The sequence below is a fragment of the Primulina tabacum genome, chromosome 9, assembly GCF_025594145.1.
Source record: "Primulina tabacum isolate GXHZ01 chromosome 9, ASM2559414v2, whole genome shotgun sequence".
Taxonomy (NCBI): domain Eukaryota; kingdom Viridiplantae; phylum Streptophyta; class Magnoliopsida; order Lamiales; family Gesneriaceae; genus Primulina; species Primulina tabacum.
In genome coordinates this window covers 40,121,295-40,137,478 of record NC_134558.1, presented here as the reverse complement: position 1 = coordinate 40,137,478, position 16,184 = coordinate 40,121,295, and the positions used below count along the sequence as shown (strand labels likewise).

Genomic DNA, 16,184 nt, shown 5'->3' with positions numbered 1-16,184 from the left:
TAGACATTCGAGGAATTCCACGTTGCCCGTAGAAGTAGCCATAATAGAGAGATGAAACGATGTATACTAATTGTAGTTCATATATACAATCATATCAGCACATACCTCTCCATACATGAAAGAAAAATATGGCACGAGTCACGATCGATATTTAAATCCTACCCACTCTTATGCCCCCAAAGAGGGGATCTACGAGTAGCGATGCACTTTGGAATGCATCGCGAAAGGGCATGATCCTCCGGGGGCTCATAAGATGAAAAGAATTTGGGGTCTTGCTCCAGTGACTCCGAATAACTTTCAAGAATGCTCACAATTTCATGGAAATGCGGTCGCTTGTCAGGATTACCCGACCAGCAACGATGAATGAGGTGACGAAATGCCGATGGACACGAAGGAGGCAATGGTGGCCTAGCATTCTGCACGTAAAATAGAAAAACAGTTCATAAAATTTTAACGTCAAAAGGAAGTATACAATAATATTGGTAAGTTCTACAGGGTTGGCTCATACTATTGTTTTAAATCAAGTAAAATACCATTCACATACAATAAACTTAAAACCTAAAGCTGTAGAACCATAGAGACAATATTGTCGACTTTTCTTGAAAGAAGATGCATGATTTTTTTTTAAATAGAAGTGGATCTATAGAAGAAACTTGTACTTTAGTGAACTTGATAAATTTATATATCTTGTGAAAATGAACTATAACATGATGTTTTTATGATCAAATCGAGCTTAACAGAGGCATCATATCAAAGTCAATATATAGCTAAGAAAAGGAGTTGAATACGCAAATTAAAAATGAGTACGTTGAATGCTAGATAAATTACCTTTTGGCAAACAGCAAATGCTGCTTGCTCCGGAGTCATGTCATCAAATGGTGTCAATGCAGTTAAAAGTTCCCACAAAACAATACCGAAACTGTAAACATCAACTTTCCTTGTGTGGTGCTTTTCTTTAATCATCTCTGGTGCCATCCAACGATAAGTACCTGTAAATCCTTTTGCACTTCCACACTGAGACTCCAAGCACGATATTCCAAAGTCGGCTACTTTCACACTCATATCTTCATCGAGAAGCATATTTTCTGATTTAAGATCGCGGTGAAGAATCCCTTGAGCATGAAGATATAACATACCACGAGCAATGTCGAGGGCGAACTTTAGTACAAGATTGAGGGGAAGCGAATATGGTTCTTGCTGATGGAGGAATTTTCTTAGAGAGCCACCTGGATAGTACTCGGTAATGATACAAAACACTGGTGGTTTTTTGCATGCTGCTATGAACTGGTTTAAAAGTTAAAACAATATAGATGTCAAAAAACTGAGATTCCACTGTCATTAGACAAATAGTCAACAAGCTTGAATGAAAAATTTAGTAAAATGACAACTGTTACGAGACTATCAGACATTAAAGTGCTCGGTTCTATGTTACCACTCTCACACTTCAGGCCTCCGGAATTGCATAAGCAAAACTGCGCATGAATTAGAAGCTAATACACTTCAATCCTAATTTTACAAATATGATTTGCTCAAATCTTATACGCAGTCTTATAATGCTATTCACGTCTCTCCTAAATTCGATGTATAACTAGATATTACAGCCAGACTGTACGTATTGTCATTACAAGCCACAGAGGAAAGGTACCAACATGACATATGCCAAAGATCATCCTTGAAACAGCTAACCACATCATTTTTGTGCAAGTGCGAAGGTCAATAGCTCGGATCCCTTTTTTGGGGCTACCAGAATTCAGTTTATGATTTCACATCTAGGCTACGATTTTCTCAGATAAGGAAAGGCACCAAAACTTTTTAGATAAAGCACCAACATTTAGCATTCAATTGCCATTAATTTATAACTAACCGGTTTTCGCCGTCGTTTTCAATTATCACAATGTAGGACCAAAGAAAGCTCCTTACTTTGCCCAACCACTTGACCTAAAACTATGTTGAGACAATCCATCATCACTCTTCCTATGTGTGTATCACCCAAAAGCATATTCCACCAAACATGCAGCATGAAATCTTCAAATTTCGGATGTGATGATTATAAAAACTGAGAACGGCAACCCCTCAATATTTCCTTACCAGGGACGGAGGATGAGGGGTCAGAAGGGGTAATTGCACCCCTTTCTCTTGAACGGTGACCCAAGAAGAGGGAGAAGGGGTAGTCATCCCCTTCTCTCTTTAATATATGCCTTGAACATTAGTATCATCTTTATATACAAATGTATGGGTGACATATTATTTTCACTCCCCCTGCACAGCCAAATAATCCAGCAATCAAGCCCAACAATGGCGGAGGGAGCTGGGCTGGTGAAACGATTTTATTTTTTATTTTGAGGAAAGGATCCCCTCAACTTTATTATATGTATGTATGATTATGAGTAAGTATTCGTTCACTGTTTCGTAAAGCTCGTAGCTTCACCACTGCATCCAAATACTCAGAAGATTAACAAGGGACAATTTTCGGGGCAATTTACGCACAACAAAGCATCCAAGATTCAACCACACAAAACAAGGAACAAATTAGATCCCACTTACAGTGATGATATTAGGATGCTTCAACCTGAACAAAAGAGCAACTTCTGATGTAAACTGTTTCTCCAAGAATGCAGCCAACTCTCCATCCTCTTCAGGCTGGCTAATAAGCTTAATAGCCACGTCTCTCTGATGATAAACCCCTCTGTAGATTCTACTATGTCTCCCAGAAGCAAATTTGTTCCCTATATAAAGTTGGGATAGATCAGCATTCCATTCTTCTTGTCTTCCACCTTTGATTTCTGCACCCGAAGAAACCAAGTATTTTGACCATGAAACTGCTCTGTTGTACTCTCCCAAAGAGAGCCTCCTCTCCAGCTTGCTGTGGGTGCTTGCTATTTGTTTCAGCCACTGATATTTCTTCATAAGTTTTGCCCAATAACATCAAAAAATTTCCAGATTTTCTCAACTTTTACAAGATAATAAACTAAGAATCAATGTGCGTCAGTAAGCTTAGTATCGGAGCGCAATCTTGGTATTAACTTAGCACTGAAAAATGGAATGGCTCGATTCCAAGTTTTTCCTTCTCTGGGCTCCCGCAGACCAAATGTACTCATAAACAAAATAAACGGATGCTAAAAGAGAAATAGAGGAAACCCACAACTCATTACTCCAAGAATAGCTCACCGGAATGTGCATGCGAAAAATAAGAGAGAAAAGGTAAACACTTATCAAGCATCGATCTTGACACTGTAAACAAAAGAAAAAACCAAGCTTTGAAGAAAATAGGGTGATGGGCACACAGATTCGCAAGAACAAACACCTCCAAAGCAAACGAACGTTTGGTAGGAAAAGTATATCATCAGTTAACAACAAAAGCCAGGAACACGAGAATCTGTGTGTGAGAAACTGCTTTATCTTTGCTTCTCGCCAGAGAAAAAAAGGAAGGTAGGGTGGCAGTCTGTTTTCTGTCACTGTGCAACTCCACCGATCAACCCAGCGCAGATACAGATATAGAGAGTGAGTGACGGAGTAAATACAGAAAATAAATATAAAAACTGGAAACATTGATAACGTGGGGAGATCTACTTGCGAGGAGACAAATTATCAATGTCTTTTTGCCCTTGGACACCACTCTCTTTCACCATGGACCACTTTTTCTCTTACAAAATATTATAATTTTCGTCCACCGAATTATTCAATTTTTCTAGATCAATTTGTTGGTCATTTGATACGAATTTTGAGATTTCAATACATATATGTAGTTTTATACGGATTACAGAATAAATCATTTACATCTCATTTCGAGTAGGCAATGAAAAGGAGATATATATCTATTACTATACCATCTTTTATCAAAGAGTTTGGTTGTTTGTGAGACGATATCAGAAAATTTTATCTGTGAGACGGGTCAATCTTATCGATATTCACAATAAAAAGTGATATTCTTAGTATAAAAAATAATATTTTTTCATGAATGACCCAAATAAGAGATCCGCCTCACAAAATATGACCCGTGAGACCGTCTTATACAAGTTTTTGTCTTTATTAGATAAAATTGCAATATAGTATCTCATCATTTTTAAAACTTAATAATAAAAAAAGATTTAATTCCAATTTATTTTTTTTGAAATAATAAAAAATTGGTCCGAAAAGACTAATATAGAATAATCTTGTGGGGACCGAAAAAACTAGTTTAAAACCATCCATTCAGGGTATTCTAGACATTTCACGGCACGTGCAATAAAGATAGGTTTGGAATGTGGGATCGAGGGAGTTGGAGCCCACCGCCTGGCCATGGTTGTACTGTTGCCGTATGCACCCATCCGTATACGGTCACTCTCCTCTTTTATATATTTAATAATTCCGATTAAATTTACTAAATAAATTATCTTTAAATGCTCAACATTATTAAATAACACTTAATTTATTTATGAATATTTTAATGCCTGGATAAGAACACTTGATCATCCATTATAAAGAAAGAAAGAAAGAATAGTATAACTATATCTAATCCATGGCATTATGGTGTCTGATTATAATTTCTATTTTTTTTAAAGTATGGTATAATTTAAAGAAAAAGAAATTGATCAACTAAAATATTAATTTATTTTAAAACATATTATTATTATCTGAATTAAAGATAAGTTTGTTACAGTTGAGTTCCGGATCGAGTCCTCGTCTAAATACGGTTTAATAAACATTATAAAAAAGGAAATGCTAAAGCAAAAATGTAATTTAACCAAATAACACAATATTTTTAATGTAATTGTTGAGACAAAAAAAATATAGTGCTGACTCATGTCTTCAACTACCAACCGATTACATGTGACAATTAATTCAGTTTGAAACTGGTTTGGGCCCGACCCATGTGCCACAATACGGGTAAGTACGGTCCATTTTTTTTAAAAAAAAAAAATTGTAGTGTGGCCCATTTAATGTCGAGTAGTAAGTACAATAGGATGATGCTTAAACGAATTATTATATACAATCACAATTAATTAATTAATTAAGCTTGCACATTATTGACAAATGATTATACATTATTATTCGTAAATTAAATGTTCATGTTCGGATCCAAATGCGAAATGGGCCCGCACTTCTTGATTCGTAACTCAATTATTACATTTAATCAATTTTTTTTAAAGTCATATTTAATTATTTTTTCGATGATATGATTTGAATGCAGTTGATGGGATATACATGGACCGAAAGATTTTTCTGCAAAATTCGACGAATATTGCTAAATATGATATAATTATTTTTTTAAAAAAATTAATATCATGTTGTCACTTCACTTTCTGATGATACCGTAACATAACATCTCACATATATATTTTATCTTTTAAGACTTGTGTAGTATATTTTACTTGATTAATATTAAAATAATTTACAAAGTATTACGATAATTATTTGAAATTCCCGTCATTTAGTTGACCAGGTCGCATTGTGTTGTGGACAAGTTAATATAGCCCAGTAACGGAAAATAATGAATCACAGATTTTACACAACCAGTCAGAGAAGGTCTTTACCGTCAAGATAAGAGTTTTCCAAATAATATCCCGCAATAAACAATAGCACCAAACCATTTGTTGGATACAAACCTGACAACAAATGGTAAGTAATCTTTAGTAAAATTTAGAAGATCGAAATTGAACATATTTCATGAATCCAAACTAGAAACCAGAATGATATCCATTTTAATGCTAATATAGTAATAACTCACTAAATATACACAAACCATATAGGCAAAATGAAAACCATTGAAACTGAATCTCAGAGTACTCACTTTTTGTTGCAATCAACTCGACTTGAGAGGTCAACTGTCATGATTTGCCAAGCTAACTGGGAGGATGCAGCCATCAAGAATGAGAAATATGGCCATGCTGCTCAAAACCAAAACAGAAATACAATCATAATGAAAAATAGTCAAATATCATTTCATATCAGGAAAAAACAGTATACCAGGTCCAATGGTGGTTTCCCCGAGAACACAGATTAACTTAGCAAAGTGGAAGTAAGTGAACATACCAAGATTAGCATTATATCCGCTAAGAGCAAGGCTTGTAATGCATGCAATTCCAAAGCCAGTAATCCATTTTTTACTGGAATCACCAAATCGTAAGGCTGTTGATTTGACACCAACTCTCAGATCGTCTTCTTTGTCCTAATTGTACAACTATCACATTATCAACAACAAGGAATATAAATTTGTGTGATTATAATGAGCATCTCATTACAAACAACAGAATCTCATGCAAAAGCTATTATTGAACATAACAGCATTTTATAGTTAAATTAATGTGGAGGTTATAACTGATGTTAAAATCCAAAATGAGGATACCAAGATTGCATAAAATGAGGCATTCAACTAAAATTCATATCATGTAAAATGCTTAACAAGCATGGTATTAACAAAAACACATGAAAAAAAGGCCCAATTTCCACTCCCCTTTTGCCAAAGACAAAAGATGGATGCATTTAGGACACAACAATTTTAAGCATTATCTTTTACAAGGATGTTTTAAGCAGTCAATCAAGCTCAAGGAAACCAAAACAATCATCACTGTTTTGAAACATATGAAAGATTTGAAGCCCATGTGACGTGTCCTAAATCCTAATCAGTATCCAATCTTTTGCATCTGTTCTTGTTCATAAAATGCATGCAAGCAAAGAATATTTCACCATGTACTAACCCAAGCACGTCTCAACCATTGTAAGAAGCACAACTATTCATCTCACTTCCAGATTTGGATTCAGAGGATTGAAAAACGTCCATATATTTTATATCCAATGTGAGGGTAATCCTAAAGGTAAAAACAATGTACCTGATGAGCATATATTGTATCATATACAAGCGTCCAAAGTACACCTGAAGCATAAAGTGGGAGTACAACAGCTGGATCGAGGCTTTCTTTAACAGCAGCCCAACCAAGTAAAGCGCCCCAGTTAAATGTCAAACCAAGATATGCCTGAGGCTGCACCAACACTAACATGGTTCAGATACATTAGCTAATTTAATGAAGGCTACTTGGTGCATGCGCATGGCTCTTTGTTGGACTCAGGGCAGATTGAGGAGGCAGAAAATGGAATGGAAGGGGTTAGATGAAATAAAAAAAATACGGGACAAATGAACAGAGATGAAAATGCAGTACCCAAAATGTCAGCCTCTTCATGAGAGGATATGAAAATACTAGCAGCAAAGATGAAGCCCCCAAAACACGACTGCAAGATATTTGGCGAGTCAGATTACCAAACATCATCATATACACCACATAACCATCTTTAAGAGCACCAAATGTTGGAAACACACATTTTTGACATATGGCTTTGTAACCCAGAAGATATGCCTTCCTTTTATTGATTAGAAAAATAACTCCGAATACATGTTTCCTTAAAAATTTATGTACGAGCTATACTGGGAAACAAGTGCTCCATTAAGATTTACAGAATTAAGTCATTTTTTTGTAAAACTAGAATATGGAGTAAGTACGAACCTAAAATTGTTAAGTTGTAGTAGAATTCCCAAACCCAGAAGTAATTGAAAACCAAGAAAACAAAGTCCTTGAAAAGGCGTTAAAACACCGCTAGCAATGGGTCTCAATCTTGTCCTCTCAACCTACATGCAAAGCTATGAAAAATGAAACAACAAAGATTACAATAGCGAGTAAGCATATAAATTCATACGAACATGCATAAAAAAGAATCAGAAAAAATAAATGTTTAATCAAAGCAACTAAGGAAGTCTGAATAGATTAACATGATGTCGAGTTTATAGATCAACATGATGTCGAGTCTGTCGGTACACCATTTAAGATGTGAAGATAAAAATCCAATCAACAAAGTGAACAGAGGTGTAACAAAATTCAACAAAGTCGAAATGACCATCTGGGTGCCATCTCCAATTTTTCCAGTTAAAAACAAGAATTTTACATTCAGTTATTTCGGATTATCAATAGACAAAAAAAATATATACTGAAGTGAAACATTCCTTACCTTCGTATCAATATCCCGATCAAGTAGATCATTAATGGTACACCCCGCACCACGCAAGAGCAACGCCCCAGTGCCAAACAGCACCATCATCTTAGCATCCGGAAAGCTCCCTGGCGCAGCTGCCATTGTAATCGACCTACATTTAACAATGTAATGCACGTGACATTCAACAAACATCAGAAGCAGTTGACCTCCCAGCCTGACTGGGAAAAAAAAAAGCACGAGGTTTAATTATCTTCCACAGCTCCAATTTTTTTTCCATTTTTCTAATTTTGTACATGGAGAACATAGGTTGAAATGCTGCCAACAAGAAAATTAATAAGACTTTTCACGCGAATTGACAGGGAAAAAGGCGCACGCAGCAAATCAAATTCCACTTGAAATGTAACACGAAATCTAAAGGATAAATACTTTTACCACATGCAAGGCCAAGCAAGGAGCCAAGTACCAATAGGCTTGTCGAGCCGAGCAAGGAGAGCGAAAGGTCGAGCTTTTCGCGGCAAATAAACATCAATCCACGAACTACCACCGCCGTCATTACCGTTCGAAGTTTTGTTTTCCTTTTCATTCTCTTTAGATGCAACATTTGAAAAGCAAGAGCTCTGAAAAAGTACGTGATGCCCGCCAAGCAGTCGAGAATAGTCAAATCGGCGTTGAAAATAAGAATTTCCGTGGAATTCGGAGAAGCTGCGTGGGTGACGACGAGAGTCCACGAAATCGTTAGGACTAAGTGCTGCCGGATGTTGCCGGTGAGAGTAGGCGGCGGATAATATAGAGTAGCGGCGAGTGATTCGAGAAAGACGACCGATTCCCATTATCAGAGAAAGGGTGTTCGTAATAAATGGTTAGAAAGTAAATATATTAAAGGGTTTTTTGAATAAATAAAAATTAGTTCAAATTTTTTTTTAGTTTGTTAAATTAATTATTTTTTATAATCTCCAAATTTATATCATGTAAAAATTTAAATTAAAAGACTTGTTAGACAGATTAAATTACATGAAAATATTGTAATATAGTATTTAGTAAAATTATTAGAAAGTAGTTTAATTCATTTTCACAAGTAATGATGTATCTCATAATAATTATCTATGTATATAAACTAAATATTTTTTTTAATAATATTATGTTTGATTTCTTTTTTTTTTTTGTTTAATTTGGTTTCAATCATTTTTATACAGAAATTGATCAAACCAAATAAATTATTTTGTATAATATAATATAAATTTTATTAAATATACTTGTTTCCGGTGTTTAAGTGGACTCCCGATTGCAAAGGTTGTAACCCGACACGAGAGCTCAAGGAGAAAGCTAGAAAAGCAAAGAACGACAGCCCTATTGATTCACTGGCCATCGTCGTGAACTTATTATCACTGCCCCAGTTCGTAATCCAGTCGTCCACTCTGGTAGCAGCCGATGACGATGCTGACGTTAAAAAATAAGCCAAAATCTGCTAGACACAAGGGCAAAAATGCTAAAAAAATTTAGTTAGTACCCACAAAGCATAAAATTTACCTGAAATTTTCAAGGTCGGAACTTGCCTGATTCATTGAGAAATCGAAATGGTAACTTAAATGGTGGGAGATTACATCTTTTCCTGTGCACAAATGGTATGTTAGATTGTAGGCTTGAAAACCAGAATACACAAGTCCAACGACATCAACAGCAAGACAGTACCTGTTGTACAAGCAATTTCAAGGGATATATCAGTGACATGAAAACATATTACATCAGAGACACCAAAATCTATCCTTCTCCACACGCGAATGAATTTGATAATGATTCCAAATATGAGATAAGCGTAGGATCCTAATGGTGAAACGCATGTGAGCAAGACAAATTTACACTGAGTTGCGTGATTAAGATCAAATTTTAATGACATTTACACCTTCGATGAATTTTCAAGAGAACGGTAGCTTGGATATACTTGATTCAACCTGATCATTCCCAACTATGAGATTGGAAACCATAGATATCAGATAGAATGAATGATCTTGCATCTCTTATTCAAGACAACCAAGCAAGATTTAGAGAATCAACTACCAGTCTGCATATAGAATGGCAAGATTAATGCTCAAGATAAAAGTACACAATGAACATGAGAAACCATTATATTCTATGGTATTGGCTCCCTCAAATCATTTATCTAGTTGAATCTCGTGCCAAATATAACTCATCAGTCATTAACTGATCAATAACACGGCACCGTTGTATAAGATAGCAATTCAATCATGTGATTAGGCTTCATTACTTCAACTGAGTGATAACAAATGACTCCCACTGATTTAAAAACGATGTAATAATATGCAAACAACAAGTAAAGATACAAAATTTTAGCATAACATGTAGTAATGTAATTTGCATTTGAATGGAACTAAGAATTATACCGACACTCTTTGTAGCGATCAAATGAGTCACTACTCCATCCTTGAGTCCTGTCAGCAGCCATAACCGAGAAAGAAGTCACGCAAGCCACCACCTCGAATATTCTAATCACCAGTGCTGCCTTCGTCACCGTCCCATTCCTTGCCGACCTCCGCAAAATTGACTCCGCCGCTGCTCTTGACCTCATTTATCTCCCAACCTCCTCCTCCTCCCCACCACCGACCTTCTCCTCCTCCTCCAACCCACCTCCTCCAACCAGCTCTACTTTCTTCACTTCGGGCGGCGGCTCCTCCCTCACTAGCTTATTGAGCTCAATAACCATAGCTCAATGAACCGGAACCGGGGCTTTACAATTATTCTCGACAATAAAATCATCGTTTTCAGTCTGAAAACGAGGATCATCGGAGCGAAGTGGCGATTCGGGTCCAAGTGGAGAGTGGAAAGAATCTCCTCGACTGGTAGTTGACTCAGTATCGGACATTGATATGTGACTCTTGCTGCTTCTTCGCAGCGTTTTCTTGCCATGATCACTGCCCGCGTCCTCGTTTTCCATTAAATTTTTTCAAGAAAATCAACAAATTTTCTGTTCCAGTAAAATTCAAAAAACACAAAGACAAAGATGCAAGCAAGAAGAGAGAAGGGGAGTGAGTACAGAAACCGAAGAAACTTTTGAATTTGTAATGCATGGAGAAGATGGAAGCAAAGCTGTGAGGCAGAGTAAATTGATATTCTTCATATATTTGACCCATATTTTGCAAACAATTATCGACGAAAAACAAGTTGATATTCTTCTTAGTAAACTCATTGTTTTAAGTTAAGAACAAAGTCACACTCACAGTATGTTTAGTACAAGTTTATATTCTTCATATATTATACTTTCAAAATGGGAATTATTAATCCGGTTCAGAGGAGGACCCATTTTAGATTTGTTTTGTTGGGTGGCGGGGAGGATTTGAGTACTTTTGTTATGGTTTGTTGAATCTTTGGGTGGATCGCAATGAGATGGTTTTTGATGGGTTATGTACCATGCCACAGTAGGTTCTCGATAGAGCAAGTCGACTTTGGGACGCTTTCTTAACATTCAGTAACTCAAGAATTATTAGTCATGTCAGGTTGTAACAACCTACAAACTGGTTGGATTAATGTTGTTGCAGCGGTGGTAGAATCGAGTTTAGTTTTCAGTGTTGGTACAGAGTGGCTCGGGATCGTACGGGTGTGATTGTTCGCGTCATCCATCGATTTATGTCAGGGCCTTTTTCTCCCCATCTTGCTGAAATTTTGGTTGTCCGTGAATGAGTCTTTCTGCTCAATCTTACCTATAGTCCATCGTGCATGCACAAACTTATATAAGCTTTGTATGTTCTAGCGTTTTCTTATTAAGAAGTAAATACACAAAAAACACCATTTTTTTTTTTTGTGAAAAATGCGTGTATCCTAAAAGTGAGTGGCATCCCACCTTTTTATATTCTCGTTTTGGGAGTCAGCAAATTCCCTCGTCTTTTACCTTTATTCCTCCTCGCGGATTCTCCATCTTACAATCATCAAATTTCAGAAAAAAAATTTCCTATTCCTTTATAATTAATGTTTGCGTAATTTAAATAAGCCGATAACTCGACGTGGACTCGAGATTACACATTTTAAGCGTGTAATTTAGAAAATCTTTTCTAAGTTTAGGAATCTTTTTCTTTATTAAATTTGATGGAGAGAACTAAGATGGGTTTCCCACCACTTGACGTGCACATGAAAAGTTGCCAAGAAAACTGCGTGGCATTCCACTCTCCAAGAAGTATGGTGCCACTAAACATATTATCACATGAAATTAGGTTAGCTATGGATTCATGATAGCTATTTTTTATGGAGAAAAACAAAATTCATATTTCTTAAAATACTTTATATAAAATTTTAATTTTTAAAATAAATGCCACACCCAATGGATCTCGTAAACAAGAAGCACAGATGAAGATATGGTAAAACACATTACTACACGAAAGAACACAACCAACGATGCACAAATTTTACATTCGCTACAAAAGTTATGCCACTGAACCAAATACATCGGATGGTTTCCATCGACTATCAGTATTTTTTCTTAATCACAACTGGTCGAATCCCACATGGTTAAACCGTACTCAAAACGATCCGCTACCACTAAAATAGCTCAAGATTGATGCAGGGATGACTCTTCAACCACCACTTGCACCCGTTCCCCTATTTCCACATTTTGAGTGGCCGCTTGGATCCCTCTGCTTGATGGTGTTGCAGCACCATCTGCCTCTCTGCCGGATGAAGAATTCTCAGCGCTGACCGGGCGAAGCAAACCCTGTAACCTTAGAAGATATCTCTGACTAGGAGTTTGGTTTCTTACATATCGAGTTGTTGTGACAACATTGGAAGATGACCTCTCTGCATCAGTGTGAATGCTAGATATTGCACTTAGATCAAGATTTGGAAAGACAGAACAACGGCATCTGGGGCATTTTACGTTTAGCCGGAGCCACTCGTCTATACATTCCACGTGAAAGTTGTGAGCGCAAGGAAGTCCGCGAACCTGTATGGTGTCCAGTGAGAAGCTATAGCGGAACCAGGATTCTCCTTTAGGGGGAGGGAAAATACAAGATTACCCATAATAGTACACGAACATGAAATTGGTTTTAAGAAAAATTGACCAGAGGCCCCCCCACCCACCCACCTCTTTTACTGGTGAAATTCTTGACATTTTTCAAACAACTTTTTGTCAATAAAAATATTATTACATTCGAAACATAAACATATGGACGGACCTCATTTCCCACACGAAATTCTTCCAAACATATAGGACACTCGCTGCAATCAGTAGGCACAGCCTTCATTCTGAACTTAGGAAGTTCTTGAATAAGCGCCTCCACTGCTTCTCTCTGCATGTCACAATAAAAATTTCAAAGGTTTGGAGGAAAGCTTGTGATATTAAAGTGAGCGCATATAAGAAATACCAAAGCAGAACTAAAACAAAATGAAGCAGCAGATATTTATCTGATCAGGTGATTTTCTGACAGTATTTATACATGCTTAACTTAAATCTCGATCATGAGCCAACCATAAATTACTGAAAATCAATAAGCGAACTTCACTAGTTAATTTAGTCGACCCATTCTGTGAAATCTTTGAAGCAAGTCGCATGTTACCTGAGCTGTGGTCAAATACATTCCAGGTTGATAAGAAGCGGCATCTTGACCCATCCCTCTCATTTCTTGGCCAGCAGCTTCAAAAGCCCAATCTGGCACTCTAACCATGTCTACCAAAACCTGAAGTCAGATTCAACATTGAAGCAGGTCAATTAAAAATAAATGTGGTGAACACATTCTCTAATACATAACCATGTGTTGATATGTTTACTAAAATCGATGCAAAAGAAATTGTAAGAGCTTACTCCATATTCTGAAACAGGAATCCCCTGTTGTGCTTGCAATTGATGTGCCTGTCTTCTTGTTAACCACTGAAATAATAGAGGAACGAAGCATAAGATCTCGGATAGCCATTGTTTTTTACAACTTTATAATATATTTAAGCATATAGCATTTGAGGTCCTGCCAGAACCTTCTCCTCAAGTAAAAGAAAATAGAGGAAAACAAAAAGGCACACTGGCAAAAGCTGGGGGAGGGGCAATTATTCCAGTATTCCACTATTCGCCTTTCTAATCCTTGTTATATTATGCATTATATTTGCCATTTTTTGTATAAATCTATCATCTATCTCATGTTTATCATAATTGCATGATTTAAGAATCGGAAGGATTTCGTGGAGGCAACATGTGAATAACCTGTTTTCCAATAAAATATTCTACACAGAAAATTCCAGGTAACATCTCATAGCAGGAACATAAAACTTGTTGGATAGTAAAATATTGCCAAAACTGAAACTAACCATTCCCAAAGAGATGCCAGCGATGCACACAAGTCCACAATAGCTGAAAAGCAGCCAAATAAGAAAGCCCCACTTCTGACCTTCTTCAGGCAACTGCAAACGTTTCCACGTTTTTATAATTTTTCAAGATTCGTTATATAATGCACGATCACCTACTTGGAAGCGAAAGTGAAAATATACTTACACAATCTCTAGCACTAGAGAACCATAGGGTACCAATAATAGTCCAAGTCCAAAGGAAGGGATATAAGAGCAGAGCAAGAATGGAAAGCACAACAATCCTTCCACAAAAACGTGCATATCTCTGCTGCCAACCAAGATCCCTAATGCCATTTTGAATACAGTACAAAGTATAAAGCTTCTAAATATGTGAAATAAACCCAAACACACGAGATAATAAAAGAAAGATAATTGTACAACTCCAAGATGCAAGTCATTGTTACTTCCAGACAAATAAGCACGACTTTAAATAAATGTATAGCTTGACAATTTTCCTTTTGTCGTACAATTTTTTTCTCTTTCTTTCAGAAAATTGATGACTCCATCACACAGCCTACCACATATCGTAAATGAAAATCGATAATACAACTTGCTAAATAAAGCTTAATATTAACCATGACATTTTTCAGGTGGGCAAAATACCGAGAGCATTATCATCAAAGGCTGCCCATCATTAAATAGATAATTCCATTACCTATATAGATTATAGATAAAATATATACAATTCCATGACTACTTAATACTTATAAAATAAACTTTAAAAGGAAACAAGGTCTTACAGCCCCATTCCAGCAGCCAGTCCATTATCCAAAAACATCAAGAGCCGGAAAACAAACACTGCGGTGTAGTCTACCTAATAAAGGGAAGAGAAAAAAATCAAAACATTTAGTTATAACCTCAAGTCTCATCCAAAATAGATGGCATCTCCATAACTCGTTTCAAAAGCTTAAAGATCACTCACTACAATCCATATATGCAATGGATGCGTACATAAATGGTACCGCTTCCAATTGATTGCCACAATAATTCTGATACAACAGTTAAGGAATGATCCAAGGCTTTATATAGTAAAAACATATCAAACCTGCATTAATCTAATTAGCATATACTAGAATTCAAAATAAGAATATAAAAGACAAACCAAATTAGCATCCAAAAAGGCATCCCATTTAATATGAAACCAAATCTTGAACATCAGTGAAAAGGATACATACTTGTAGCGAGCATAGACAAGAAGAACCCATCATACCTGCAAGAAACCCACTCAAAATTACCCCTTTAAGCCAAAATAAAACCCCTACATGTAAAAATCCCCAGATTAAGAAAATACACAAGCAGGTACGGAATTTGTTCCCCGTTTAAAAATAACAAGATTTCTTTCCCACCATTTCTCATGATGAACCTTGAAACGTTCTTGAAAATACTCACCACTTGAAATCAACGCCTCTAATCGCCATCAAATATCTTAGTTATCGATCCAAGAATTGATTCTCATTAAACTAATCTGAGCATCAACGGAGTGAGTCTACTCGTCAAATTTCAAGCATTAAAAAGACACATTTTTACACGGAAAAGGGGAAAACTGACTTCTGTATGTTGTCTGTGAGAAGAAAAGAGAATAAGGACGTGAAATTGGAGGGGAGAGGAGTAAAGATTAGAATGAATTCTCTGGATTTGCAGGTCGAGGCAAATTGAAAGACGGGACCTTTGCTTTTTTATTCGTTTTTGTCAGTTGGGGTGATGTACGGGGAAAGTTGAAAAATAGTCTCTATTAAATTTCACTTTCAAATTTCCTCCTCTATATATTATTTATTATATTATTAAATGTGAAATGACATTAAAATATTTATTCTTTGAGAAACTAATTTAAAAAATATCAAAATATTTAATTTCATAATTATCATTTTATCTACAAAAAATCTCTT

At 36.2% G+C, this 16,184-nt stretch overlaps 3 protein-coding genes and 1 pseudogene across 4 annotated transcripts; all 4 read right to left on the bottom strand.

Moving 5' to 3' along the window:
- Positions 1-43: 43 nt before the first annotated feature.
- Positions 44-3,589, bottom strand: LOC142556170 (serine/threonine/tyrosine-protein kinase HT1-like). Its single transcript, XM_075667475.1, has 3 exons — positions 2,545-3,589; positions 829-1,284; positions 44-416 (listed from the first exon to the last, which is right to left on the bottom strand). Exons 1-3 carry the CDS (start codon positions 2,905-2,907, stop codon positions 159-161), a joined length of 1,077 nt encoding a protein of 358 aa, XP_075523590.1. The 5' UTR covers positions 2,908-3,589; the 3' UTR covers positions 44-158.
- Positions 3,590-5,498: 1,909 nt separating this feature from the next.
- LOC142556168 (4-hydroxybenzoate polyprenyltransferase, mitochondrial) lies at positions 5,499-8,910 on the bottom strand. 2 transcript variants are annotated; one of them, XM_075667472.1, is made up of 8 exons: positions 8,395-8,876; positions 7,978-8,113; positions 7,479-7,600; positions 7,137-7,206; positions 6,810-6,959; positions 6,013-6,148; positions 5,771-5,867; positions 5,499-5,585 (listed from the first exon to the last, which is right to left on the bottom strand). In XM_075667472.1, the coding sequence occupies exons 1-8, from the start codon at positions 8,790-8,792 to the stop codon at positions 5,516-5,518; spliced, it is 1,179 nt and encodes a 392-aa protein (XP_075523587.1). In that variant the 5' UTR covers positions 8,793-8,876; the 3' UTR covers positions 5,499-5,515. The 2 variants fall into 2 exon arrangements, with proteins under 2 accessions (XP_075523587.1, XP_075523588.1); XM_075667473.1 differs by lacking the exons at positions 7,137-7,206; positions 7,479-7,600 and having other exon boundaries at positions 8,395-8,910.
- Positions 8,911-9,035: 125 nt separating this feature from the next.
- On the bottom strand, positions 9,036-11,280 carry LOC142556169 (CASP-like protein 4A3; annotated as a pseudogene).
- Positions 11,281-12,290: 1,010 nt separating this feature from the next.
- LOC142556167 (E3 ubiquitin-protein ligase SIS3-like) lies at positions 12,291-16,009 on the bottom strand. Its single transcript, XM_075667471.1, has 10 exons — positions 15,688-16,009; positions 15,470-15,508; positions 15,221-15,287; positions 15,039-15,112; positions 14,444-14,582; positions 14,260-14,352; positions 13,766-13,831; positions 13,521-13,640; positions 13,140-13,253; positions 12,291-12,907 (listed from the first exon to the last, which is right to left on the bottom strand). The coding sequence occupies exons 1-10, from the start codon at positions 15,714-15,716 to the stop codon at positions 12,518-12,520; spliced, it is 1,131 nt and encodes a 376-aa protein (XP_075523586.1). The 5' UTR covers positions 15,717-16,009; the 3' UTR covers positions 12,291-12,517.
- Positions 16,010-16,184: the final 175 nt, after the last annotated feature.

Bases quoted from the DNA above. Each gene is read 5' to 3' on its own strand.
- LOC142556170 (XM_075667475.1), bottom strand. From the start codon at position 2,907: ATGAAGAAATATCAGTGGCTGAAACAAATAGCAAGCACCCACAGCAAG. The intron at 1,285-2,544 runs GTAAGTGGGATC...CTTTTAAACCAG, and splicing joins AGCATCCTAATATCATCACT to TTCATAGCAGCATGCAAAAA. The intron at 417-828 runs GTAATTTATCTA...TTTTACGTGCAG, and splicing joins CATTTGCTGTTTGCCAAAAG to AATGCTAGGCCACCATTGCC.
- LOC142556168 (XM_075667472.1), bottom strand. From the start codon at position 8,792: ATGGGAATCGGTCGTCTTTCTCGAATCACTCGCCGCTACTCTATATTA. The intron at 7,601-7,977 runs GTAAGGAATGTT...CTTTGCATGTAG, and splicing joins ATCGGGATATTGATACGAAG to GTTGAGAGGACAAGATTGAG. The intron at 5,586-5,770 runs GTGAGTACTCTG...ATTTGTTGTCAG, and splicing joins CGAGTTGATTGCAACAAAAA to GTTTGTATCCAACAAATGGT.
- LOC142556167 (XM_075667471.1), bottom strand. From the start codon at position 15,716: ATGGCGATTAGAGGCGTTGATTTCAAGTG. The intron at 15,113-15,220 runs GTGAGTGATCTT...TCCCTTTATTAG, and splicing joins CATTGCATATATGGATTGTA to GTAGACTACACCGCAGTGTT. The intron at 13,832-14,259 runs GTTAGTTTCAGT...CTATTATTTCAG, and splicing joins CTGGCATCTCTTTGGGAATG to TGGTTAACAAGAAGACAGGC.